Consider the following 27,646-nt stretch of genomic DNA (forward strand, 5'->3'; position numbering starts at 1 on the left):
TATCCTATTTTTGCGCGGCGTTATGCTTATCACGAAAATTCAAAACTACGAATGCATTTGGATCATTTCTCAACAGTTCGAGATTTGATGAACTTGGACGGACTTACGGTTCCATTCGTATTCGTAGTTTTATCAAATACCTCTCCGTACCCTTTTCTTAATTTTTTACTTTAGTTTAATAATCAGTCAATCACCAAGGCCAACAAACTATATAAGCTTTGGTACGATTACGATTACAGTATAATAATTTAAACTTCTGTTTCCGTTACATGTTATACTACATTACTGTTCATGTCGCTGTTTCATTAATCACGAATTGATTTTTCTTCGCTATGTATGATCCTACTTGGTCCTGCAGTTGATAGATGAATCGCCGATTGTTGATTTTGCGTCACTGACTCTGTGAGTGTTTAACTTTGGATGAATCGTTGATGCATGAATGCTTTGTGTTATTTGATATATTGTCGGTTGGATCTAAACTGGTTTTACTCTCAACTGTTTAGGATTACTTTGGGGAATGGTTATTGGGAGTCGATGAGGATGGATTGGACTAACAGTGCTGGGAATTCATGCCTGTATTTTGGTGAAATATCCTCCTCCAGGTTCATAATTCACAGGTAAGGATAAGCTGTTAAGAATTTGATGACAGAATGGCTGAAAAATAATGGCACATGGAAAATGTCACAATAATCAATCATTTCCGCCTCACTTTGAAAGAGACTAAATGAAGTTATTTAAATCTCTTTTCGTGTGAACTTGAATTACCAGGATAATCCAAAGTTAAATTATTCCTTTTACTTTTGGTTGCCCCTCTTATTTTTTTGTCTTTTTCGTTGTCTTGCCACTTTTCTTTGCATCAACTACAATCACCCAATGGCCAAAAGAAAGAAACTACCAATTTGGAAGCAGACAAATCTACCTCATTGGGAATAATACTCTCCTTGGTCTGTGAATCTTTAGATTTTCACTTTCTTCTTCTGCCTCATCTCTCTTTCTCGTCAGTTTTAAGTCTTAATGTATGATCAGCTTGGTTTTTCACTTTGCAATACGCAAGCTATTAAAAGATTGATTTGCCTATTCAAACGAACGTCATTTTGTTCCAATTATTGATAAGTAGAGTGACAATGATGATTTATTTTATGATATTAACACCTGCATGTCAAACCACGTATGGACTGAATAAATCCATTACATCCCATCCCCGCCTCTATATAATGAATTGATGAGCAAGAACTTTTTGCAGGATATAGGGCGAACTAGTTGGGTACTCTACTGTTCATCATCTGGTACTTTACTGTGCCTTTTGATTCATTTATTTCACTGTATTCTTGTCCAATTGAGATCGAGGTCCTTATATGATTCCTTTATGAAATTAAGCTAAACTTGTCGCGACAAAACATGACTCTAAAGCTTTTATAGCAGGTCACTGGGTATCAGAGATTTCCACTAACGGCCAGCTACTTGTCATAATCGTGATTTGCAGGTTATTGCTAGTCTTTGGCAATAATGAGTCACCGAATCAGCGATGAGGTGATAGAAAGGGTTACAGAGGAAATCAGAAGTGGGCATTCCTCTCGTCGACATGACAGGGCTTTGCCACATATCCACAAGGTGGGTACTCCTCCTAAGCAAAATGTTCTCAAAGAGATCAAAGAAACTGCAATGGAAACTTTCTTCGCAGACAAGCCCCTAAGCCACTTTAAGGGCCAACCTGCATCGAGAAAGTTGGTTCTTGGCCTGCAAGCAGTGTTCCCCATCCTTCAATGGGGAAGAGGTTACGATCTTAGTAAATTTAAAGGGGATCTCGTTGCTGGACTTACCATTGCAAGTCTCTGTATTCCTCAGGTAAGTGGCGCTCTTTTAGGATATTATTAATACCGGGTATGCATGCTTTTTTCTTTTGGATCATGGCTCACTAATGAATGCAATACAGGATATTGCATATGCAAAGCTTGCAAATTTGAAGCCACAGTATGGACTCTGTAAGTATTTTGATTTTCTTAGTAACAATTGAGTTCATCAGGTAGACATCTAAGCTTCGTGGCTTTATTTGATTAACTTTGTATCAATTGTGCGCAGACTCCAGCTTTGTGGCTCCTCTTATCTATGCTTTTATGGGAAGCTCAAGAGATATAGCCATAGGACCAGTGGCTGTGGTATCCCTTTTGCTTGGAACTATGCTGACGGATCAGATCAGTGACTTTGAAAGTCATGACTATCTTCGTCTTGCATTCACTGCCACCTTTTTTGCTGGAATCACTCAAATGGCACTTGGATTTCTCAGGTACACCCTTGGTGCAGTATGTGGTCCAAAATGCAATCTTCTTTCCTGCCCTGTCTTAATATTAGCGTAAAAACCACTCCAGCTCTGAAAGTTTGAACTTAACTTCGCAGGCTTGGTTTCCTGATTGACTTCTTGTCTCACGCTGCCATTGTGGGATTCATGGCCGGAGCTGCCATTACTATAGCCTTGCAACAGCTTAAAGGATTGCTTGGCATAAAAAACTTCACCAAGAAAAGTGACATAATTTCTGTCATGCGCTCAGTTTGGACTAACGTGCACCATGGGGTACTAATGAAGTTTTAGTTTTGATTTCTCTTGGCATAGACGGAAAAGGTAAACAAAAGCTCACAGGCATTACATTTGTAATCTCGTCTATTCTTGCAGTGGAATTGGCAGACGATAGTCATTGGGTTAGCATTCTTGGCTTTCCTCCTTACAGCCAAGTACCTGGTGAGAATGGCACCAATGAATACCCTTTCCATAAATTCCTCCATTACAATTTTCTGAAATATAATCTTTTAATGGACAGGCTAAAAAGAATAAGAAACTGTTTTGGCTATCTGCACTTGCTCCTTTGGCGTCTGTTATAGTGTCCACCTTTTTTGTTTACATCACCCGTGCAGACAAGGAAGGCGTTGCAATTGTGAGTAGCATTGAACTGAGTTTTCTGTCATAGATTACACAGAGTTGTGAACTTTAGAACCCAAAATATGCTATTTCAGGTGACACACATAGAGAAGGGAGTGAATCCAATATCTGCCGGTGATATTTTCTTCAGTGGAAAATATCTTGGCCCTGGTATTCAGATTGGCGTGATAGCTGGTTTGATTGCACTCACAGTAAGCTAATGCTGCATATGACTAGTGATTCCTCACCTCAATTGGACTCTCTTGTTCTTTTAACAAATTTGAAACGAACTTTTTGGGGTTGTAGGAAGCTGTGGCAATTGGGAGAACATTTGCTGCCATGAAAGATTATTCAGTTGATGGTAACAGAGAAATGGTGGCCATGGGAACAATGAATCTTATTGGTTCACTGACATCTTGTTATGTATCCACAGGTACAAAAGCGGAAAGCAAAAGGAAAAAGCTTCATATTATCTAATGTATACTTCTCATATTAAGAAGACCTTTATGTTGAATAGCTGCGATCTTGATACCATTTCTTGTGTATATTCAGGATCTTTTTCACGCTCAGCAGTGAACTACATGGCTGGCTGTCAAACTGCTGTGTCAAACATCGTTATGTCCATCGTTGTGTTATTAACCTTAGTGTTCATTACACCACTGTTTAAGTACACCCCAAATGCAGTGCTTGCTTCTATTATAATAGTAGCTGTGATAGGCCTCATTGACATTGATGCAGTCGTTCTGCTATGGAAGATTGACAAGTTTGATTTTCTAGCCTGCATGGGAGCCTTCTTTGGCGTGATTTTCAAAAATGTTGAGATTGGCCTTCTTATCGCGGTAAAAGGAAATCAAAAGAAAAATTTTAAAACTATGACATTCAATATCATGCAAGCTTATTATGAACTCATGTTTCGCAGGTGGTCATATCCTTTGCTAAAATCCTTTTACAAGTGACAAGGCCGAGGACAGTAGCACTTGGGAAGCTTCCAGGGACCAAGGTATACAGGAACATCTATCAATACCCAAGTGCTAGACAGATCCCCGGAATGCTAATTATTAGAGTTGACTCTGCAATCTACTTCTCAAACTCTAATTATATCAAGGACAGGTGATTGATTTCACGTCTAGCTATTCCCATATAATGTGTGTCATCATGGAGAAATGAGGGATCTACAAGCCACTAGGTGTGGTTTAACGGTTAAGGGTTTCAACTATATATATATATATATATATATATATGGAGTCTTGGTTTAAAAGTCCAAGTTTCATTTCGGAAAAAACAAAGAAAAATTAGTGTTCTACATGATTTAAAAACGTATCTAGTCACAATGATGTAGTTATTGGAACTATGAGCTGTTGGTTTCAAACGATTACTACCAATGAATATATAGACAGGGTAAACTCAAGAAATCCAATGATTTTCACTTGAGATTTACTATGTATAATCTTTAAATTTCTAGACCCTTCAATATCATGCCTACCTGATGGATAGGATCCAATCACAATTTGCAGAATTCTGAGATGGCTGCAAGATGAAGATGAAGGAAGGAAAGAAAGTAGTTTTCCCACAATAGAATATCTGATTGTTGAAATGTCACGTAAGGATTTGCCTTTAGATTATTATTTAATCTTCATATCGATTATTGATCTACAAAACATTATCATTCATGAAACTATAATCCTGCAGCTGTTACTGACATTGACACTAGTGGCATCCACGCCTTTGAAGATCTATACAAGAGCCTACAGAAAAGAGGGGTCCAGGTAATACATAATCAGATAATTAAACATCTTTTCATCATCACTGCAAAATTTTCTCTGCAAAACTCTTCCGGAGAAGATAACTTTCTGTTCTTGAAGATTTAACTGCTTAACTCTATCTATAATGATCTTATGCACTTTAAATGATTAGATAACACTATCTCTAGGTTTGTCATTCAATAGCTTGAGTTTTAGGATGAATTAATTAAATTGATATTAGATCAAGGATCAAGCCCAGGAGGCACATATAAATATGTTGTGCCTGTTCTTTACTAATAACCCTTTATTCAAGCCTAACATGATTTGATGCGAATAAACAATCTTTGCAATATCTGGTTGTGATATTATTCATATCTCTGGCATTCTTACAGCTTATCTTGTCAAATCCCGGGCCAATTGTAATGGAGAAGCTCTACGCATCCAAGTTAGTGGACATGATTGGGGAAGACAAGATATTTCTATCAGTAGGTGATGCTGTTGCAACTTATGGTTCAAAGGCTGATCAAGTTTGATAAGTTGATAATTGTCCATATAAGAACCAATTCATAAGTTGTGAACTGGCGGTTGTGATGAGCTGTACTTAGGCCATGTTTCCAGGTTGCTGGGCCAATAATAGTCCGGACCATTATTTTCCTACGTGGCATGCTTCAGAGTCTTCTAATTGTGTTGTTATACTATTGGCTAGGCTTGTCTCCCTTTCACTTTCCAACGGTTGATTCAAGGAGGTTAGAGGAAGACCATGATTCAAGGTCATATGTACATATGTTCTGTTCAAGTGGCAAATATGAAATGAGCTTTGATGCAGCTTAAAAAAAAAAAAAAACAATTAGAAGAAAGGTTTGGGGAAGTTGTTTTCATTTTCTTGGGCTTTTTTCTCTTCGAGATTCACTGTCTGATTTGATAAATTATTAATTTATGTCATTGGTACTTTCCTGACCATGTATGTGCATTATTCGGCCATTAAATTCACCATAGGGCTGATGAAGCAGTCACCATCCAAATTGTGATTCAACCAATCCTGTCTTAACTCTTTGGCTAATATCTGTACGTAGTTCATCTTTTAGCAAAATGTCTTAGAACCTGATTGTTATTAAATTGATATCAAGGCACAAGTATCTTGCTAAATTTTCATATATGCCATGTAATGGAAAATTATAGGATATATTTGCATTATTGAATTAGAAATTGTTTGGTTTCTGTCCGCTTTATATTAATTTTATGATATAGACATATATTCACTAAAAATGTTATTATGATGTATGTGCATTATTTTTTAAATATATGTCATATTTAAACTTTATAATATACTATCATTATAAGACGTAATATTTTAAATAAACCTTAGAATAAACCAAATTATCAAATATTTTGGTCATCAAATTTTTAAATAGCATTATTATATTGTTTTCATATATGTTGTTATTTTTTCACTAAAAATTTACGAAAACGCTTAATTCAAATTCTTTATATCTATTATATTAAGTTTTCCAATTATACATGATCATGCGTCCTATTTTTTTTTATATGAGTTTATAATTAAATGATAATGTTTTAAAAATAGGACATATGATTATATATAATTAGAAAACTTGACATAATAGATATAATCAACTTGATGTAAGTATTGTCCAAAAATTTAATACTATTCCCATATTTCCTCTTCATAATTTAGCTTATGAAATATAAACATTTTTAATTATGTGTTTACATATTTTATCAACAAATTATTAAACAAATCTCTTACAGTATATCAGTTTGCAATATTTTTTTTCACGAATAAACCCTAAGTATGAGAATTGAGAAACTTGGCCAGCTTTGTTTATTAACTCAATCAATATACCAGCCTGTCAATATACATATGGGGTTGTATATAAAAAGCATTTATTTAACATAATTCTAGAAGAGATTAAAGACTGTGTCATTAGTCAAAGTAACAAGTAATTAATAGTTTAACCCCACGCTTGTAATAAATTATTATATGCATTAAAAAAATGAAGACAGTGAATTTTTCCCTAAATGGCGTCCAGGTTCATTCATGAGAATCTCTCTTATCCGTAGAAAGTAGTTTAACATAATTCCTATATAAAATGATATCGTTGACCTCGAATTTTTCTAATTAACTTCCAATTATGTTCTTTGTTTATGCACTATTGTTTTCCATAAAAAGAAACTCACACACGTGGACAATATGGCCAAAGACAAAATGTAGTAAAAATTATAAGATTCATTCAGATTCATTTATTGTGCCAAAACATCATTTATTTTTTTTTTGGGTTTTTTTAAATATTTCTTTATATATATATGTGTGTGTACATCCTTTGGCATGTGTGAGAGAGATCTCAAGTATATAATTTTTAGAAAAAATTAATTTTTTAGTTCTTATAGTTTTAACTCATTTGTAATTTAGTCAGACACATATATGTGAAATATCACACATATATAAAATTAGATAAAAATAGTAACAAATTTGATTTTTTTTAAATAAGTTTTACGAATTTGATTTGTAAAATAACACAACTCTCAACTTGAAAACATTTGGCAAAAAAACTTGTAAATATCAAAATTTGGCTTGGAACTGTAAATTATTAAATTTGACATGTAGATCTGTAAATAATTGACTTATAAATATAAATTTTTAGGAATATTTTGTATTTAATTTTCTAATTTAGGACTTATGAGTAATTTTTTCAAATATATAAGCGTCTTCAGTCTTCACTCACCAGATCTTTCATTATGTATTTTGTTCATGTCAAATATTAGTTTTCTTTTTTATAAAAACAATCCCTTTATCATGTTTATGAAATCATTATAATTCAGGTTTACACCCAAAATAATTTCCCATGCACAGTTCATTATGAAAATTTGTAATTATTTTTCGCAGTCACATCAATTTAATAAAATGAGTATTAAATACAAATTAAATAATTTTTATTTTTACCTTATTATGTTGATATCATCCAATAGTTAAAAAATGAACAAAATATATATTTTCTTAATATAAAATTTAGCTTTGTCGTCATGAAAATGACATTTGCGTGAATATTATTTCACAGTTGTAAACAATATACGCCCAGCTTTATAGCACTGTGTCCATATTGTAATCATATTCTATGTTTTTTTTTTTGTTTTGTTCTTTCTTGTATAATGACATAGAATTGTTTTTTTCCCCTTCTTATTAATTTTGATAAAGCTCGATTTTAATTTAATAACATATATATAATTTTAAACTCAGAAAACAAAAACACTAGCCACAAATAACTAGTACACAATCACAAAGTCATCAAAACTATTGAAAAATCAAAATGCAAGTCCACACAGGATGAGAAGAGAAACAGGAGAACTTGATAACTGATTTAGAAAGATTAAAAGATTAATTAAGTTATTTCTAAAAAATATGCATTGATTTTCGTGAAGTATTTTTTTAATAAATTTTTTTCGTAAAGCATCTCTTTTATTCAATCAGTTCCACTCACGCAGAAGAAAAAGTTCTGGAAAAAAAGGAAGAGTACATGGCAAGGCAAACACCTTGTTGGACGAGCGTGTTGTTAATAAATAAAGTTGTCTTGTGGTAAAAAAAAAAATCGACTTTTTATGCTACTAGACAAATAATAATACGTCAAGTTTTAATGTCACTAGGAAAATGAATGTTTGCCAAAAAATTTAAAATGAATTAATATAGGCTATTAGTTTTTTCCCCCTATGGAACCAGTTTTGGTGCTCAATAGAGTAATGAGCACTTTAAACTCATTATATCTGGATTATTCACATTTGACATGCATGGTCCAGATTTAATTTTTTATTTTTATTTTTTAAAATAATTATTTTAATGAGCATGGAATCTAAAACAAGATGATAACTTAACTATTTATTTTGAAAAAATTTTTATTAAAAAAAATTAAATCCGAACCATCCAAATCAGATCTGAGTGATCCTGATATGATGGGCCTAGAGTGCTCATCACTTTGATAACTACCTAAACTTGTTCCTTTTTTTTTTGCCAACAATGCATGCTATTAGTTCGATTGATTCTGTTGCAATTATTCAAGAATCAGCGTCCTATTTATTATTATTATTTCATTTTTCACTATTAATATGAGAGAAGTCAAAACTAAGACCCAATTATTGGTCATAATAAATTAATGTCACCTAAGTTTATTACAGATGTGTATATATTTTTGCTTCGAGTCAACGTAAGTTATACAGAATTACAGATCAATAATGCATGTTAAAATATAGTTTTTGGTCTTTTACAATTGGGGTGAATTACAATGAGGTTCCAAGATAAGAAAAAAATTATGAAACAAATTCTAGAAGTTGTGATTCTTCACTCTGAAACTTGTTATTACAGGCTATTCAGGCTATTGTCGGGACTTTTTAGTAATTATTTCTCTTCTTTAAAATTAGATTGCAGTTCTCCCTTACAATTGTATTAGAGACTTGAGTAGAAATTTTTGTAATTTTATCATCAAGAAATTAAAATTATGGTCAATTTTAATTAAAATTCATATTATTACTAATGATATGTCAACCATATCATCTCCAAGTACTTTCGATTTCGATCAAAGTTAATTATAATTTCAGTGGCTAATTCATTAACAAAATAGAAAAACTACACGGATATTAATCACGAAAAACCTTCTTTCTGTATTTTATTAATAGGACGATAGGAGTATATAATTATTCTAATTTAATCACTTGGCGGCTTATCATGAAAATTCAAAATTAAGGATTTGAAAGAATTCAACGCATTTGGGTCTGATGAATTTGGATGGAATCACGGGCCTCATTCGTATCGCCATTAAATACTACCTCTGTGTACTGTACCCATTTTCGTTTTTGGTTTTAGTTTGATATATATATATATATATATATATATATATGGCACGATTACGATTATAATACAACTTCTCTTCTGTTTGCGTATAACTAAACATTACTGATTTGGATGAGTTGTCCCTCCAGAGGCTGAGGGCATGTTTCTAAATTCAAAATGCGCTTATTAAAATACTTAGATCCTTATACTATGGGCGACATTTGAATTCAAGGCATTATGAATTGAGTTAAATCATTACTTATTACTAGCTGAGGAGGTGTTTGGATAAAAATCAAACCATACTTTCAGAAGAATTTTATGGTATAAATATATAGAGGAGTTTATTTTGATTTGTAAAAAAGTAATTTTAAAAAACCCTTCTCTTGATATCCAAATACCCGAATCAATTTTTGTTGGCTTTCACTGTTTAGGTCGTCATAAATTAATTATATTTTTATTTATGACGTGACATGTATACTCGGTGATTCCATGTTTATATAATCAGAATTGGTACTCCTTGTAGTTCTTTTTATGAGATTTAAGTAACCCAATTTTGTTGTTTAAGGAATCTTTTAATATTTGTTAAATGTAATAAATATATAAATAATATGGTTTTTTTGGTTCTAAATATATCCTTATTTACAAGAGAGTATATGAGAGAGAGATAGTGAGAAACAAAATGAAAAATAATGTAGGAGAAAAAAATAATCCAATGAATTAGGGATAAATTTGATAAAAATGAATTAGATATTCACACAATCCAAATTAAATCTTATGGGGAAAAAAAAGATCAAACCAATTTAAAAATTTAGATCTTATAAAACGAATCTGTTAACTGAGAAGTCACCGATGGGTTTGTGTTAGACTGTGATTGTCAAACTTTGGATGATGCATGGTATCATTTGTCGTGAATTAAATTCAAGCAAGATTCCAAACTGTAGCTGAACATTTTATTTTTTTCCAAATCTATTTATAGAATGGTAAAGATGATAACTCATACGGTTATGGCTATATAGTTCTTAAAGTATTTTTTCGGCTACATCCAACACTTTAAAGTATTTTGTAGTGCATTCAATCATAAAGTTTTTTTTCCAGTACCGTCTAGCACCTTAAAATATTTTATGGTGCTAGATACATTTGAAAAAATATTTTAAAATGCCAGATGTACCAGTAAAAGGAGGGAAACAAATACTCAATTTCAAGTGAGTAAACAGAATTTCATGTTCGATCTCATAGATACATGTAGAATTCTGTGGAAAGCCGTATTTGATGAAAGTTGTGTGTATGGCTTGGAAGGAGATCTTTCATATCTTTCGAGATCCATCCTATAATATGGGGTCAAAAAGCCAAAATAAATTATTTTAGCTATTGGATGTATCTGAGAAAATATTTCAGAATGTTAGATGCATCTCAACCTTTATTCAAATAACCAAAGAAAGCCTCAGAAAATTTGTCAGGTTACAGGAACCTACCTAGTCTGGCTTTAAAGTCAACTGCCTTTGGTTTGATTAGAACTTTAGTTACCAGGAAAATCCAAAGTAAAATTCTTCTCTCTCTCTCTCTCTCTCAACGTATGATCAACTTGATTTTTGACTTTTGCAATGCGCAGCAAGCTGACAATAAAAAATTGATTTGCCTATTCTAACTTCGTTATATATTCCCAATGGCTCATCAATAGAATGAAACTGATAAATTATTTTATAAGATTAACACTTTCACATCAAACTAAATAGAGACTGAAATTCCATGTTGATCCCATCCCATCCCATCCCCGTCTCTATATAATGAGCAAGAACCTTGTGCACTAGAGTGCAAGTTCGTTGCCGGGTTCTCTACCATTCGTCATCTGGTACTTTTACTATGTCTTTTTGATTCATATATTTCACTATATTCTTGTCTACTTGAGATTGAGCCACTTATATGATTCCTTTGTGAACCTAAGCTAAACTTAACTCTAAATCAAAGCTTTTATAGCAAGTTAATTGTCTTCATAATTTTGTGAGTTATTTGCAGATTGGTGCTTAGTTTCTGGGCTCAATGAGTAACCGTGTTAGCGATGAGGCCGTGGAAAAGGTCACACAGGAAATCAGAAGTGGGCATTCTTCTCGTCGACATGACAGGACTTTGCCATATATTCACAAAGTGGGAGCCCCTCCAAAGCAAAATCTTCTCAGAGAGATCAAAGATTCTGTGATGGAAACTTTCTTTGCGGACAAGCCCTTAAGCCACTTTAAGGACCAACCTGGATCAAGAAAGTTTGTTCTTGGCCTCCAAGCGGTATTCCCAATTCTTGAATGGGGAAGAGGTTATAATATTAGTAAATTTAAAGGAGATCTTGTTGCTGGAGTTACCATTGCAAGTCTCTGTATTCCTCAGGTAAGTATAGTGCTCCTTTAGGATGTTATTAATACACTGGCATGCTTGTTTAATTTCTCTTGGATCATGACTCACATATGAATGTAATACAATGTACAGGATATTGCATATGCAAAGCTTGCAAATTTGAAACCACAGTATGGACTGTGTAAGTATTTTGATTTTTGTTTCTAAATAGCATTCTAATTTTTCGTTTAACTAAAGAGAACACTTAATGAAATTTCGAGCGGGACATTTTGGTTAATAATTTGTTCAAAAATTTTATTGTTAATAAAGCATAATAACATTGTGTAATCTATGCAGAATTGACACCACTTAGTAGGATAAGACTCATTATTGTTCAGCTTTTTATGTAGACATCAATCTCTACTTCGTGGCTTTATGTGATGAACTTTCAATCAATATGTGCAGACACCAGCTTTGTGGCTCCTCTGGTCTATGCTTTCATGGGAAGCTCAAGAGATATAGCCATAGGACCAGTAGCTGTGGTGTCCCTATTGCTTGGAACTATGCTGACAGATGAGATTAGTGACTACAAAAGTCATGAATATCTTCGTCTAGCATTTACTGCCACCTTCTTTGCAGGAATCACTCAACTAGCACTTGGATTTCTCAGGTACACCCTTGCCGCAACATATTATGACCCCAATGCATTCTTCTTTCTTGATCTGTCTGAATCTGAATTCTGGTATTAAAAAAAAAAAAGTCAATTCTGAAGTTTGAACTTTTAGATGAAGGTTCAGCTGTCATTGATATAAATGCTAGTTTGACATTTAGTTTGGTCCTAAATATAAGACCCTAATATATTTTATCTCTCATATTTATGCATTTTTCTCAAGGTTGTCTTCATAGTAGTTGCATATGTTAAAGGTTTTACTATGGTAGTTCTAGTTAATGCACGTGATTGATAAGGGTATTTTAGAGGAAAAAACACCTGTTTATTATAAATAACTAACTTAACTAATTTTCTCAATATACTTAAATTAGTCAATTAGCTCTATATTAAGGACCGAAGGTAGCATATTTGGCATCTGTTAAAAATGCATTTTTGCGACTAAATATAGAGGTTAGAAGAAATATAGCAATAGCAGAAGCACTTCAATATAAAAGCCTAGGCTGTTTAACATTTATGACAACTTTGTCGCAGGCTCGGTTTCCTGATTGACTTCTTGTCTCACGCTGCTATTGTGGGATTCATGGCTGGAGCTGCAGTTACTATAGCCCTACAGCAGTTTAAAGGATTGCTTGGCATAAAGAACTTTACCAAGAAGACTGACATAATTTCTGTCATGCGCTCAGTTTGGACTAACGTGCACCATGGGGTACCTAATAAAGTTTTGAATTTGCTTTATTTGGGTATATATATTCAAGGAAAAGATAGCTAAACTCACAAACATTGTGTTTATAATTTCTTCTATTCTTACAGTGGAATTGGCAGACAATAGTCATTGGATTAGCATTCTTGGCTTTCCTCCTTGCAACTAAGTATCTGGTAAGCAAGCATGCCATTTATTTCCCTTTCCATAGATTATATTCTTCCATTACAATTTTCTGAACTGTTACTTGACAGGCTAAAAAGAATAAGAAACTATTTTGGGTTTCTGCACTTTCTCCTTTGGTGTCTGTTATACTGTCCACCTTTTTTGTCTACATTACTCGTGCTGACAAGAATGGTGTAGCAATTGTGAGTAGCATCAAATTGACTTTTTCTTATCATAGTTTAAGGAAAATGAAGTTGTGAACTTTAGAGCTCATAATATGCTATCATTTCAGGTGACACACATTGAAAAGGGAGTGAATCCATCATCTGCTAGTGAACTCATTTTCAGTGGAAAATATCTTGGCCCTGGTATTAGAGTTGGTGTGATAGCTGGTTTGATTGCTCTCACGGTATATATGCTAATTCTACGCATGACAAGTGATTATTCCTAGCCTCCACAGGACTGTCTGTAACATGTTTTGAAACCAACTATGTATATAAATGTAGGAAGCTGTGGCAATTGGGAGAACATTTGCTGCTATGAAAGATTATCCGCTGGACGGTAACAAAGAAATGGTGGCAATGGGAACAATGAATATTGTTGGCTCACTGACATCTTGCTATGTAGCTACAGGTGCAAAAAAGCAAAAGGAAAAAAAAGCAAAAACTCTAATATTACCTATTACTTCATCTGATTCTTCATATAAGAGTCACTTAATTTTGTTAGACTAAGATGTGACTTGATCCTCCTAAAATACCTCTTTGTAACATTAGATTGTATCGGTTTGGGGGGAAAATGATAAATATAAAATATAAAGTGGATTAAAGTCTTATATTTAGAGTCAAATTTAACTTCCCAACTAGTTCTTATATTAGGGACTGGAAGGAGTATGTTGTTCGAGCCTCTCCTATGAAAGGAGACTTCAATGGATCTTGAGAGCATTTTTATTGTTTATGCAGGATCTTTTTCACGATCAGCAGTAAACTATATGGCTGGCTGTCAAACTGCTGTATCAAACATTGTTATGGCCATCGTAGTGTTATTAACCTTGGTGTTCATTACCCCATTATTTAAGTACACCCCAAATGCAGTGCTCGCTTCTATTATAATAGCTGCTGTGGTAGGCCTTGTTGATATTGATGCAGTCGTTCTGCTGTGGAAGATTGACAAGTTTGATTTTCTAGCCTGCGTGGGAGCCTTCTTTGGTGTGATTTTCAAGAATGTTGAGATTGGCCTTCTCATCGCGGTAAAAAGAAATCGAGAAAGAAAAACTTTATAAAATTGTTGTTTAATTGATATCTTGCAAGCGTTATTTTATTAACTCATGTTTTGCAGGTGGCCATATCATTTGCGAAAATCCTTTTACAAGTGACAAGGCCAAGGACTGTGGTACTTGGGAAGCTTCCAGGGACCAAGGTGTACAGGAACATCTATCAATACCCACATGCTACACAGATTCCCGGAATGCTAATTATTAGAGTTGACTCTGCAATCTACTTCTCAAACTCTAACTATATCAAGGACAGGTATGGTCTGATAGTTAAGGGTATTAACTAAATGAAGTCTTATGTTCAATGTCCAAACCTTAATTCTGTAAAAGGAAAAGGGGGGAAAAAGCGTTCTTCATAATTTCTAAAAGTAACCACAAGTTACAATAATGTAGATTTAAGGGCTACGGTGAGCTGTAAGTTTCTAACAGCTAGTTATATTACCAATAAATATGGGGAGGGATACCTTAAGAAATCCAATGATTTCACTCAATGAGTACCATGTATAATCTGATTTTCTAGACCCTGCAAGATCATGCTTTAGTTTTCAATCAAAATTTGCAGAATTCTGAGATGGCTGCAAGATGAAGATGAGCAAAGGAAAGAAAGTAGTGGTCCCACAATACAGTATCTAATTGTTGAACTGTCACGTAAGGCTTTCCCGTTAAAAGATTTGATCTTGATATTGATTATTAATCACCAAAACGTTCTTATTCATATATATGCAACTTTATTGCTGCAGCTGTTACTAACATTGACACTAGTGGCATCCATGCCTTTGAAGATTTGTACAAGAGTGTTCAAAAGAGAGAGGTCCAGGTAATACATTCATATTCACAAAATTCAACCTTTTCGTATTAGATCAAATGCAAGACTAGGAGATACATAAAATGCGTTGTGCAAGCCTATGATCTTTACTGATTAACAACTCATGATTCAAGCCTAAGCGTAGTTTATGTGAGAAAACAATCTTCAAATTGATTTTATTGTGATATCAATGATCTCTCTACCTGGCAATCTCCCAGCTTATCTTGGCAAATCCTGGGCCAATTGTAATGGAGAAGCTCTACGCATCCAAGTTAGTAGACATGATTGGGGAAGACAAGATATTTCTATCAGTGGGTGATGCTGTTGCAACTTTTGGTTCCAAAGCTGAAGAAGTTTGATAGGTTTAATATATATATATATATATATTCACAATATGAACCGTACCCATTCATAAGTTGTCAACGGTACGTTGTTGGTTGATATGAACTGTAATTAGTGTTTAAAGATTACTTGGTTAGCCATATAGTCCGGGTCCTTCCTTCCCATGCATGTGGCCTATATTGTAGTCTTCTTTTGCCATTTCCCCTCCTTTTGCAAAGTTTGTGTGCAGCCAATGGCCCATTGATGGGCTCAAAGGAAGATCTCAGGTATAAAGAGTTATGAAAATTTGTCCAGTTGTAGAAGAAGAAAGTTTGAGAACACCCCCCCTTCCTGGCTTGTAGTTTGTATTCACCTCATTTGGTGGAAGCCATATGTATCAAGGAACTCCAGGGGTGATTGTGATATCGTTGTTGTATTATCTTCAAATTCAGAACTAACTTGTGTGCCAATATTTGATGGTAAATTACAAATGCTAGAAGTAATCCAACAGTTGAAATTATTAATCTGAATTATTAAGTTTAATGAGCTTTTACTATATATTAGCATTTGATTCAAGGGCGAAGGGCTTTAATGACAAAATGGAAACTTCGCTTATAATAGCTTAAACTACTTTAGAAGGGAAAAGCTTGCATTTTAATTAGGCCAACGAACCCTATAATGACTGGAATATAATATATATATTTTTATATATATATATATATATTTATATGGTCATCACATGCAAGGCGGCAGCTTCACGACACATTCATGTGTTTTATTCGAACACACGAAAATCCTATACCGACGATGAGGAGGACGACGACAACAACAATGGTGTCTGTATGTGTATACAAACATATTTCATTAGCTAAATTAAACCTCTGGATTATTTGCATCTAATTAAGAAGCGGCCTGCTGTAGCCAAATGTTTTGGTGGAAAATGCATAAAATATAGCCTTTCAAAAAGAATCATAAAAAATAAACTAACACATTGGTTGTATCAGTCAAATAGGTCTGCAATTTCCTTTTTATTTTACTGTGTTCATTTCTTCGATATAGTGTTCAATCTATTCACCTGTTTAGAGATAAAAAAAAGAGAGGTCAAGGCATCTTTCATTTTTCAGTTATATATCAAACGAAAAATTTATTTACACGCTATGCTATCTCAAGGCACCAATCATCATCGCATTGTGATGATCTCTGTATCCTAATTAATAAGCTTCATAAATATGTCTTAATCGGCTTTTATTCAGTATTCAAATATCAATCATGGATTTTTAATTGTCTTTTATTATATAATTTTATAAAATTCAATCCCAAAATTAACCAACTTTTTTTTATATTGGGAGGTCTCTAGGTGTATAATATTAAGAGGAGGAGATCATTTACAGGGCTCGCCAAATACTATTAAACTCATAACACTTTCATTTCATCAGGTAAGATTAGTTCAATTATATTGTGTTTTTTCAATGATAAATTCTTGATTATCATAAAAGTGCAATCACCAACGATATTGTGATCAATAAAACAACATTGTCTTTCTTCACAACATGATGAATTAAAGTTTGAATTCTCGTTGTGAGATATGATTATATTTAGTATCCAATAGTGTTTTGAACATAATTGTTTCTAATAAAAAAGTATCTGTATGTAGCAACAACATTCTTGTCTTTCTAGTCTCTTTCATATATGATGAGTGAAAATTTCATTCCCCTTATTAAAGAAGAATAACACGCAAAATTTTTGTTGGTGAACAATAATACATGCAAATTTATGTAGCAGTATATTAAAATCATTAGTTACACAAAACACCCTCTAAAAACATTTAAAATAGGCATATGCTTTTCATTCCAACACAGAGAATGGCATGCTTACGTGCAATCAGAAGCATGTCGACCCCAAGAATAAATGATTAGCACAACAAAGTGAACATTAAATTAAATACATGGAACAGAAAAATTCTTAATTATACATATATATATATAATATCAATGAATTGATAATCAGCTATGATTTTTCATGTTTTGAGCCCTAATTCTACTAGCCCATGATGATTTTTCCTTTTGAGACATCCTTGTATCAGACCTTCTCTTCAACTCAACCACTTGCTCTTCCCACCTTCTTCTCCATCTTTCACCTCCATTGACACTCTCATTATTACTCTTTTTTGTGATCAAGCCGAGTTCATAATCATACTCTTCTCGAAGCACTGGATCTGATAATGTCTCATAAGCTGCATGGAGTTGCACAAACATCCTCGTACACTTCTCCTTCCTTGAAGGGTCTCGGCACGTGTCTGGGTGGTACTGAAGTGCCATCGATCTATAAGCCTTCTTTATTTCATCTTTTGTTGCACTTTTGGGATTCAAAGATAGCATCTTGTAAAAGTTTTCGGGATTTGTCTCTTCAACCTCAATATCTAGCTTTCTAGCTCTACATGAAACACTAAGCCCCTGGCTTTGCCACTTTTTTGAGAGAGGATTAAGGCCATGAGAGGACCTATTGGGAAATAGGGTTGAACTTAAGGATAAAACGTCCATTGTTGCTTTGATATTTGACTACCAAGTCTCTGGAGGAGCTAGTAAAACGTATAGTATTTCACAACTATATATATATATGTATATATATAAATGGGGTAAGGAAACTACTGCGAATTCACAGGGACACATTTATGAGAACCCTAAATTAATATTTCTTTCCACTTTGAGCAAATAACTATAATATATTCTCCTAAATAGAAAAAAAACTATGGTTGACGAAACTAGGGTTTCGAATTGTTTTATATATATAAACACACGCGTTTTCTTCTTGGTATATATCGAGATATTTTCTCATTGGCTGTCTGTCCACCATGAAAGTACACAAAATAAAACACGGAATGTTTCAACACCTAATCATCAATGTGATTAGCTCCAAAAGCAGACTTATGTTAATTAACTAAGAAGACAATTTGATAAAACGGACAAGCCCTAATAATCTTCGCATTTAGGTCACGCAGCAACCTAAAGACACATCCACGTGTTTTATTCAAACGCATGAAAAAAAACCTTAATAAACAACGACGAGGACGTACGACAACAACAATATTGGTCTCTGAGTGTAAATTATATACCTAAATTAAGAAGTGGCCTGCTATATATTCAAATGTTTTGGTGTCAAATGGCTCCAGAAGAAGACGAAGACGACTCATGTATAATATCTGTATATATTCACTATATAATTGATTCATATGCATATAGCCTTCTAATGAATTTGAATTATCTGCCGGCAAATCGTGTAAAATGTAGTTATATCAGATTCAGATAATAAAATGTAGCCTTCTGATCAAGAATCATAAACATATATGGACGTACATGCATGCACATTGGTTATGGCAGTCAAATAGGTCGGCTGTTTCCATGTTATTTTACTGCTTCTTCACTTCGTCCTTATTATACGAATCGTATGTCCTTATGCAGTGTCTTCATCATTAATTCCCAGATTATTTTTAGTTCTCTGTCTCTCTCTCCTTTTCTCTCCATAATGCATACGAACAGATTTTGGTCAATGCATATGTGTCAATAAGCTTTAATATGTAAACTAGATTTTGATTCAGTTTATGCGGTGCGTTTCCTTACTTGTAATATATATCAACCGTTTCTTAAAAGAGGACGATCCAATTTGAATTGTTTTTTTCTTGTTTTGTTTTGAAGATATCTTTTGTAATTTCGACAGACTAAAGGATGAATTTTGTCTCAAAATTTTTTAAAAAAATTGTTGCTGCACCCTTTACTTTCCATTGAGTTTAAAGCATTAAATTGCATAAGTACCTAGATGATGATTATTATTATGCAATGGAAAAGAAGTGCAATTTTTTTTTTTTATGTGTGAACTCAGAGTCTGTTCAAATCATTTTGGATTTGAGACTAGTCTCTGTCAGACTAGAGGCATTAAAGTTAAAGCCCTTCTAATAAGTGTGTTTCTAAGAATTTAAACTTGTATTCTCCTTCTTATAGGGGTAAGACTGTTTCACATCTCAACTAATAGCTTATTGGAGAAGTGCAACCATTATATAGACAAAATTTAAATACTTTGAATCAAAAAGCCATATTATTCCCTTGATTTTATTCATTTTCTTAAGTCCGGCCCTTGTAGTTGGAGTTTAGGGCCATGCTCCTTAGTCTAGATAACTTTTTGGGAGAATTACAATAAGTTTTGAAGGAGGAGAGAAATGATTACTAAAAAATCTCAATAACAACCTAAGCAACCTATAATGATAAGTTTTAGAGTAGAAAATAACGACAACTTCAAGGACTTGTTTTGTAATTATTTTCCTTCTTTGGGACCTAATTGTGATTCTTCCTAACTTCTTTTTTGGAATTTATACTTCACATGATCATATACAAATTGTAACTCGCACAGTACAAATTTAAAAGATCAAATGTAAAGAATTGAACTTGAGAGGCATAACAATGTGTGGGTTGTTGAGGCTTTGAATTAGGCAAGTAAAAAGAAGAAGCAGGTAAGTACAAAGCCGAAAGATAGTCCGACCTGAGAATGAATTAATTTAATTCCACTGTGTTAAAAGTCACACTTGAAATGATAAATGAATCATGTCCTAAAAATTATATATCATTAAACAAAACAAGATACATAAACAATAATATACATATAATAATAAATGAATTAATTATTTATGATTTTTCATGTTTTGAGCCCTCATTCTACTACCCCATGATGATCCTTCCTTTTGAGCCATTCTTGTATTAGACCTTCTCTTCAACTCAACTAATTGCTCTTCCCACCTTCTTCTCCATCTTTCATCACCGCCGTTAACACTCTTATTCTTATTCCTCTTGCTTGTCATCAAGTCAAGCTCATAATCATACTCTTCTCGGAGCACTGGGTCTGATAATGTCTTATAAGCTGCATGGAGCTGTACAAACATCCTCGTACATTTCTCCTTCCTCAAAGGATCTAAGCACGTGTCTGGGTGGTATTGAAGTGCCATTGATCTATATGCCTTCTTTATCTCATCTTTGGTTGCACTCTTCGGATTCAGAGATAGCATCTTGTAAAAATCGACGGAAGTTGTTTCTTCTACCTCAATAGCTAACTTTCTTGCTCTGCATGAAACATGCGAAGGATGAAGCTTTTGGGTTTGCAAATTTTTTGAGAGTGGATTAAAGCCATGGGAGGGCCTATAGGGAAAAATTAGGGATGATCTGAAGGATAAAACGTCCATTGTTACTTTGAAATTGGACTCCCAAATCTCGACGACAAAGGTATGGTGTTTTACACCTATTTATATCGATAAATGGGTCAAGGAACCTAACCGCAAGTCTCAGTCACACCTTTTTAGGGGGCCTTAAATTAATATTTCTTTGAACTTTAAGAGAATAACTATAATTTATTATTGAATAAATATATAACTATTGGTTGACAAACCAAGGGTATTGAATTTGTTTGATCTATATATATATACGCGTTTTCTTCTTGGTATGCATCGAGATATGCATTTTCTTGTTGATGTGTACACAATAAAACGTTGAATGTTTCCACAATCAATCAACGTAATTATCTTCAAATTAGTTATTAATTAATTAATAAGAAGAACATTGATAAAACACATAAACCCTAGTCTTCAACAACAACAATTGGGCGTGCATTTGTGTACCTTTAATTCTTTGCTTAATAGATTATTTGTAACACACACACACACACACACACACACACACACACACACACACAAGTGGCCAGTGGCCTCCCACACACTGAGAGAGATTCAAATATTTTGGTAGCATATGGCTTCAAAAGAAGCGGAAGATATACACAAACATATATATATATATATATATATAAGTTCACTATAATTGGATTAATTGGGTATGTAACTAAATATATGTTCTTACCTTAACCAACATCCATAGAAAAAATCAAGCCTTCGGAATCTAATTAATTTGAAATTATCTGCCGGCAGACAATAAGAAAATGTATATGTATTTATATAGCCTCTTAATAAAAAATCATATTGACCAACTAACACATTGGCCATATCAGTCAAATAGGTCAGCTATTCCCTTCTTATTTTACTGTTTGTTCATTCCTTCCGTAGACCAATCATATCTATCCTCATCCTGCAATATCTTTATCTTTCCTTGCTTATTTTAATTTGTCTATATATATATATATATATATATATTCCTTCCAAGTTGCAATCCTAAATCAAAGGAGCTATATAACTAATTAGCAGAAATTAAGAAAATTAGTTTAATTAATTACTTATAAATTAAAAAATGTGTGATAATTTTTCTAAAATATTCATTTCAATAATTTCCATTAGACACTACCCTCTTGAAGAAATATCCCCTTAATATGTACATCACTAGGAAGAATTTAAAGGAAAAAATATAAATTTGAGAGATAAAGTTGATTGAGGTTTTACATTTAATATCACAGTAACTTAACCTTTCAATTAGCTCTTATATTTAGTATTATAGAGAATATATATTTATATTATGTTTATGCATATGTATAATTTATAATAAGTATTTTGTGTCATTACATGCAAAAAGGTCAATCTGGTTGGCAATTCCGTGTGGTGTATTTTTTTTATGTCTGAATTGTGTTATTACGCACTCCATGTTTATATGGAGGCAAAGCTCTGAATTGTATTTCCAATATTAATAGCCGGAGGAGAATTATAATTTAGAATTTCGATAGGCAGAATTTAAATCTAATTATATTTCAAAAGTTTTTGTTATCTGCTATTTTTGGAATACACAATTACAGAGAGAGTTTCTTAATGCAAAATCTTCTATAAAGTGTAAAATAATATTTACAAATCATTTACAGAAACGCAACCCTAACCAGATATCTACTCATAGAAGGAAAATACTTATTACTTTTGTAACTTATTTAAGGGAAATTCTGAAGAATATAAAAGTTTTCATCACTAATCAACTAGTTTAAGCTAAATAACTAATAAATTAAGTGATGTGGTAAATTAATACTCTTCTTGTCCTAAATATAAGACTCTTTTTATAGTGTAATTTATACTATAAAATGAGTTTTATATTTATAATTTGAGCAGTAATAAACAAGCTATGCCCTAAATATAATACGTATGTGCTTGCTAGTAAGGACATTATATATAAAACATTATGGAGTTCTTGCTATTTGGATTATTCCTTTGTCCTCACTTTTCAACGCCTACGGTAGATTGGTTCACGGAATATTTTTAATATTTCTAAAATTAATACTCCTCTAATCCGTAATGTAAAATCTTAATTAATTTGGAATATGACATAATCTCTTGAAAATATCTAAACGTAACATTATATGTCAGTTTATGAGTTAAATAAACTAATCAGAAAAAATAATAACTATAAGAGATAAAATAGATTAATGTCTTATAATTGAAGGCCAAATCAAATCCCTAATAGCTAACCCCTACATTTAGTACTAGAAGAGTATGTTTTAATTTAATACTACTTCCGGTCCTTAATATAAGACCCTATTTGACTTTTATTTTGATCATAAATATAAGACCTCAATCCATTGTCTCTCATATTTACTCAATTTTTTCCAATATAGTCCTTCTAATAATTATAGTTTTAGTCAATACACTTAATTAGTAAAGATATTTTAGGAAAGACAACACCTATTTAGGATAAATAACTAATTCAACTTACTTTCTTAATTTTCTCAAATTAGTCAACTGGCTTTTATAATTAGGACCGGAGGTAGTATTTGGTTTCAATTTTTTTTCCGCAGAAAACCCGATCCCGATTTAAATATTCCATATATTCTCCATAATTTTATATTCTCACCAAACGCTTCATCTTCACTAATTCCGATAGGAAAAAGGTTGAAAGTAATGTGAAATGTAAACGAACCTGATACTACCTCTTATTCTAATTATAAGATTTTATTTGTAGACTACAAACAAGAATTTATAATTAGGATTGAAGGTAGTATAAAAAGAAATAAAGGTTCCACGTCTGTTAGGGTTAGATTTAAAACAAGATATATAAGTTAAAGAATTTATAAACCCACCATTTGAATTAAGATTTTAGATTAAAATGTCGTACTGTATCATTGTTTTTAATGACAATATGGTACTGTATTATATAAGTGAGTCATGATATACACTACCTCTAGTTCCAAGTATAGAAGCTAAATAGGGATATGCTTAGGTTCTAAATATTACCTCCACTCTTTAATATAAGATCTCATTTGACTTTTATTTTGATCCTAAATATAAGAATCTACTTTATCTCTCATATTTATTCATTTTTTTCAAGGTAGTCCTTCTAATAATAATAATTCTAATCAAGACACTTGATTAGTAAGTATATTTTAGAAGATACAACACCTATTTATAACAAATAACTAACTTAACTTATTTTCTTAATCTACTCAAATTAGTCAACTAGCTCTTACATTTAAGATTGGAGGTAGTATAAGACTTCTCTCTCAAATTTATAACTTTGGTCCCCTAGAGTATTCTGGCAAAGGAGTTTTCATAGCTACCATGCATATGATTAAAAATTATATTGTAAAAAATTAATATACGTTTATTATAAATAATTAAATTAATTGGTAAATGTAAATTAATTATTTATATCTTATATTAAGGTAGGGTGAGAGAAGTTCTTTAATCAGGTAGAAACCACCACAATGATGAAAATAAATTAGGGAAAATTTCATTCAAGGACCGCTGAAGGCAATTAACTTCCAAGAGCCCCCAAAACAATCTGAAAAGCCACTGCAGGACCGTGGGGGCAAATTGAAATTAACTTCAAAACCAAAAAGACAGTGTTGCCCCTCAAACTATTACTCTGAAATTTGAAGTCTTTTCTCTCTCTCTCAGCTCCGGATATCTGAAGCCCCTCCCCCTCACTCTAAAAATTTCAGTTTATGCAGTGAAGGAGATCGCTCCCCTCACCTCGCTACTGTTAAATATTTATTTGTGCAGTATTTGTGATCCATTGCTACTAGTATTCCGTCGGCCAAAATAAACAATGCGATCGTGTGAACAGTCAGTAATATATGTGTTTTATCTTTTTCCCTGTTTGTTTGTTATGCTGCTGCTTGTTCTCACGCACTTGAAGCACTTTGTACTCATGGAGCTTGGAACAATACGGATTTTCTTAGTTAAATAAAAATGATATTTTTAAAATAATTTATAATCAGTTGTTAATCCGAAAGATCTAAACTTATTCAAAGAAAAATTTCTGATGGAAATGCGTGTTGAATCTGTGCACAATAAGCCGATGCTCTGGATTATAAGCAATTTATTTTGTATAGTGCTATGAATAGATGGAGAATTTCATGATGGTACTTGGAGGTAAACTGCCCTAAGTACTGAACTTAAACTAGCCAACGACTATATAAATGTATGAACAAATCAATCGACTTGCAAATGGACGCATTTTTATTGTTAATGTATGTATCCTTATTGCAAAGTTCCTAATTCCACTTGTGAACAATCACTTCCAGACCTGTGAATTGATGTGTTTAATTTTTTGAATGAAATAAATCTACTTGCAAAAGGACGTATTTCTATTGTTAACGAGTATATCCGTGTTGCAAATTTTATAATTTCACTTGTGAACCCTCACTCTCAGACTTGTGATAAACTTTTTTAATTGAACTAGCTCACTTGCAAATAGATGTGTTATTCTTATTAATATACATATCCTATTTGCAAATTTTCTAATTTCAGTTGTAAATGATTCATCCCAGACTTGTGAATAATCATGTTCAACTTCTTGAATTCAACTAGCTCACTTATAAATGGACAAATTCTTGCTGTTAATATACTTATTCTTCTTGCAAATTGCTTGGGAAGCACAAGTCACAATATCTCTTGTGTGATAGTCATTTTCTATTGCTCATGAGTTCATTCATTATTTTGAGTTTTCATTGACGCATCGGTGTCAATCTATTGACGGTACTTATTGTTGTATCACAGGAATAATACACTTCACTAAAGTTTGAGTTGTGGTGGCTCATTACTCATAAAAGAAATACGCAATCAACTGCTATTACAAACTATTTTAATAGATAAAGATAACAAAAAACAAAGCAATGACATAGCAATTATTATATTTTTATTTCAAATGTAATTTAAGCTATTTTAGAATGTGTTAAAATTTGTGTATGGAGAATTTGCAAAATTTCTGTTTTAGGTAATATACTATGAGTAGGTTACATGTCAATTAATTACAATTTGCTGTCTTTCCCCACTAACTTGCAAGTATGTGATGTACTATTGACAACTCGAATTAGAAAATTTGCAATAAGGATACGTTGATTAACACTTTGATGTCATGGGTATTTGGTTGTCATATTGGCAATTAGAATTAGAAAATTTGCAATAAAGATACATTGATTCACAAGAGAAACTCGTCCATTTACAAATAGGCTAATATAACTAAAAAAGTCATATATGATTATTCACAAGTCTGAAGAGCACTAATCACAAGTGGAATTAGGCAATTTGTAATACGAATATGCATATTAACAATAATAACTCGTCTATTTGCAAGTGATCTAGTTGAATTCTAGAAGTTGGACATGATAATTCATGTTTGGGAGGAACTATTTGCAACTAAAGTCAAACAATTTGCAAGAAGGATAAGTATATTAACAGCAAGAATTTGTCCATTTATAAGTGAGTTAGTTGAATTCAAGAAATTAAACATGATTATTCACAAGTCTAGGAGGAATCATTTACAACTGAAATTAGAAAATTTGCAAATAGGATATGTATATTAATAAGAATAACACATCTATTTGCAAGTGAGCTAGTTCAATTAAAAAAGTTTATCACAAGTCTGAGAGTGAGGGTTCACAAGTGAAATTATAAAATTTGCAACACGGATATACTCATTAACAATAGAAATATGTCCTTTTGCAAGTAGATTTATTTCATTCAAAAAATTAAACACATCAATTCACAGGTCTGGAAGTGATTGTTCACAAGTGGAATTAGGAACTTTGCAATAAGGATACATACATTAACAATAAAAATGCGTCCATTTGCAAGTCGATTGATTTGTTCATACATTTATATAGTCGTTGGCTAGTTTAAGTTCAGTACTTAGGGCAGTTTACCTCCAAGTACCATCATGAAATTCTCCATCTATTCATAGCACTATACAAAATAAATTGCTTATAATCCAGAGCATCGGCTTATTGTGCACAGATTCAACACGCATTTCCATCAGAAATTTTTCTTTGAATAAGTTTAGATCTTTCGGATTAACAACTGATTATAAATTATTTTAAAAATATCATTTTTATTTAACTAAGAAAATCCGTATTGTTCCAAGCTCCATGAGTACAAAGTGCTTCAAGTGCGTGAGAACAAGCAGCAGCATAACAAACAAACAGGGAAAAAGATAAAACACATATATTACTGACTGTTCACACGATCGCATTGTTTATTTTGGCCGACGGAATACTAGTAGCAATGGATCACAAATACTGCACAAATAAATATTTAACAGTAGCGAGGTGAGGGGAGCGATCTCCTTCGCTGCATAAACTGAAATTTTTAGAGTGAGGGGGAGGGGCTTCAGATATCCGGAGCTGAGAGAGAGAGAGAAAAGACTTCAAATTTCAGAGTAATAGTTTGAGGGGCAACATTGCCTTTTTGGTTTTGAAGTTAATTTCAATTTGCCCCCACAGTCCTGCAGTGGCTTTTCAGATTGTTTTGGGGGTTCTTGGAAGTTAATTGCCTTCAGCGGTCCTTGAATGAAATTTTCCCAATAAATTATTTATTTTTTTACTGTGGGGAATTTCAATTCATGAGGGAATCTTTAAACTGGGCTTAGTGTAGGCCCAAAAATTGTTTTTTGGGGGTGGTTAACGTCAACACCAAACAAAACCAAGAGCCTCTAATGTGTGATTATTCT

General features: G+C 32.8%; 4 protein-coding genes across 6 annotated transcripts; 2 read left to right on the forward strand and 2 right to left on the reverse strand.

Moving 5' to 3' along the window:
• Positions 1–352: 352 nt before the first annotated feature.
• Positions 353–5,290, forward strand: LOC114713736 (high affinity sulfate transporter 2-like). Of its 3 annotated transcripts, none has more exons than XM_028898415.1 (16): positions 353–402; positions 504–617; positions 1,244–1,286; positions 1,484–1,845; positions 1,934–1,982; positions 2,080–2,284; positions 2,395–2,569; positions 2,669–2,734; positions 2,814–2,927; positions 3,007–3,123; positions 3,218–3,344; positions 3,464–3,750; positions 3,831–4,021; positions 4,426–4,511; positions 4,601–4,677; positions 5,046–5,290. In XM_028898415.1, exons 4-16 carry the CDS (start codon positions 1,507–1,509, stop codon positions 5,184–5,186), a joined length of 1,974 nt encoding a protein of 657 aa, XP_028754248.1. In that variant the 5' UTR covers positions 353–402; positions 504–617; positions 1,244–1,286; positions 1,484–1,506; the 3' UTR covers positions 5,187–5,290. The 3 variants fall into 3 exon arrangements, with proteins under 3 accessions (XP_028754248.1, XP_028754251.1, XP_028754250.1); XM_028898418.1 differs by lacking the exon at positions 5,046–5,290 and adding an exon at positions 4,758–5,028 and having other exon boundaries at positions 4,601–4,687; XM_028898417.1 differs by lacking the exon at positions 1,244–1,286.
• A 5,997-nt stretch (positions 5,291–11,287) lies between these two features.
• LOC114713740 (high affinity sulfate transporter 2-like) lies at positions 11,288–16,224 on the forward strand. Its single transcript, XM_028898422.1, has 14 exons — positions 11,288–11,336; positions 11,501–11,863; positions 11,963–12,011; positions 12,275–12,479; positions 13,011–13,185; positions 13,290–13,355; positions 13,434–13,547; positions 13,637–13,753; positions 13,851–13,977; positions 14,304–14,590; positions 14,680–14,870; positions 15,177–15,262; positions 15,355–15,431; positions 15,638–16,224. The coding sequence occupies exons 2-14, from the start codon at positions 11,525–11,527 to the stop codon at positions 15,776–15,778; spliced, it is 1,974 nt and encodes a 657-aa protein (XP_028754255.1). The 5' UTR covers positions 11,288–11,336; positions 11,501–11,524; the 3' UTR covers positions 15,779–16,224.
• Positions 16,225–17,743: 1,519 nt separating this feature from the next.
• On the reverse strand, positions 17,744–18,280 carry LOC114713712 (chaperone protein dnaJ 20, chloroplastic-like). The gene has a single exon (XM_028898392.1). The coding sequence runs from the start codon at positions 18,278–18,280 to the stop codon at positions 17,744–17,746; it is 537 nt and encodes a 178-aa protein (XP_028754225.1).
• A 2,129-nt stretch (positions 18,281–20,409) lies between these two features.
• On the reverse strand, positions 20,410–20,964 carry LOC114713738 (chaperone protein dnaJ 20, chloroplastic-like). The gene has a single exon (XM_028898420.1). The coding sequence runs from the start codon at positions 20,962–20,964 to the stop codon at positions 20,410–20,412; it is 555 nt and encodes a 184-aa protein (XP_028754253.1).
• Positions 20,965–27,646: the final 6,682 nt, after the last annotated feature.

This window comes from Neltuma alba, unplaced genomic scaffold, assembly GCF_004799145.2.
Source record: "Neltuma alba isolate B1F8T4 unplaced genomic scaffold, ASM479914v2 tig00011454_pilon, whole genome shotgun sequence".
NCBI classification, from domain to species: domain Eukaryota; kingdom Viridiplantae; phylum Streptophyta; class Magnoliopsida; order Fabales; family Fabaceae; genus Neltuma; species Neltuma alba.

Bases quoted from the DNA above. Each gene is read 5' to 3' on its own strand.
- LOC114713712 (XM_028898392.1), bottom strand. From the start codon at position 18,280: ATGGACGTTTTATCCTTAAGTTCAACCCTATTTCCCAATAGGTCCTCT.
- LOC114713740 (XM_028898422.1), top strand. From the start codon at position 11,525: ATGAGTAACCGTGTTAGCGATGAGGCCGTGGAAAAGGTCACACAGGAA. The intron at 13,186-13,289 runs GTACCTAATAAA...CTATTCTTACAG, and splicing joins GGACTAACGTGCACCATGGG to TGGAATTGGCAGACAATAGT. The intron at 13,754-13,850 runs GTATATATGCTA...ATATAAATGTAG, and splicing joins CTGGTTTGATTGCTCTCACG to GAAGCTGTGGCAATTGGGAG.
- LOC114713736 (XM_028898415.1), top strand. From the start codon at position 1,507: ATGAGTCACCGAATCAGCGATGAGGTGATAGAAAGGGTTACAGAGGAA. The intron at 2,285-2,394 runs GTACACCCTTGG...TTAACTTCGCAG, and splicing joins ATGGCACTTGGATTTCTCAG to GCTTGGTTTCCTGATTGACT. The intron at 4,022-4,425 runs GTGATTGATTTC...CACAATTTGCAG, and splicing joins TCTAATTATATCAAGGACAG to AATTCTGAGATGGCTGCAAG.
- LOC114713738 (XM_028898420.1), bottom strand. From the start codon at position 20,964: ATGGACGTTTTATCCTTCAGATCATCCCTAATTTTTCCCTATAGGCCC.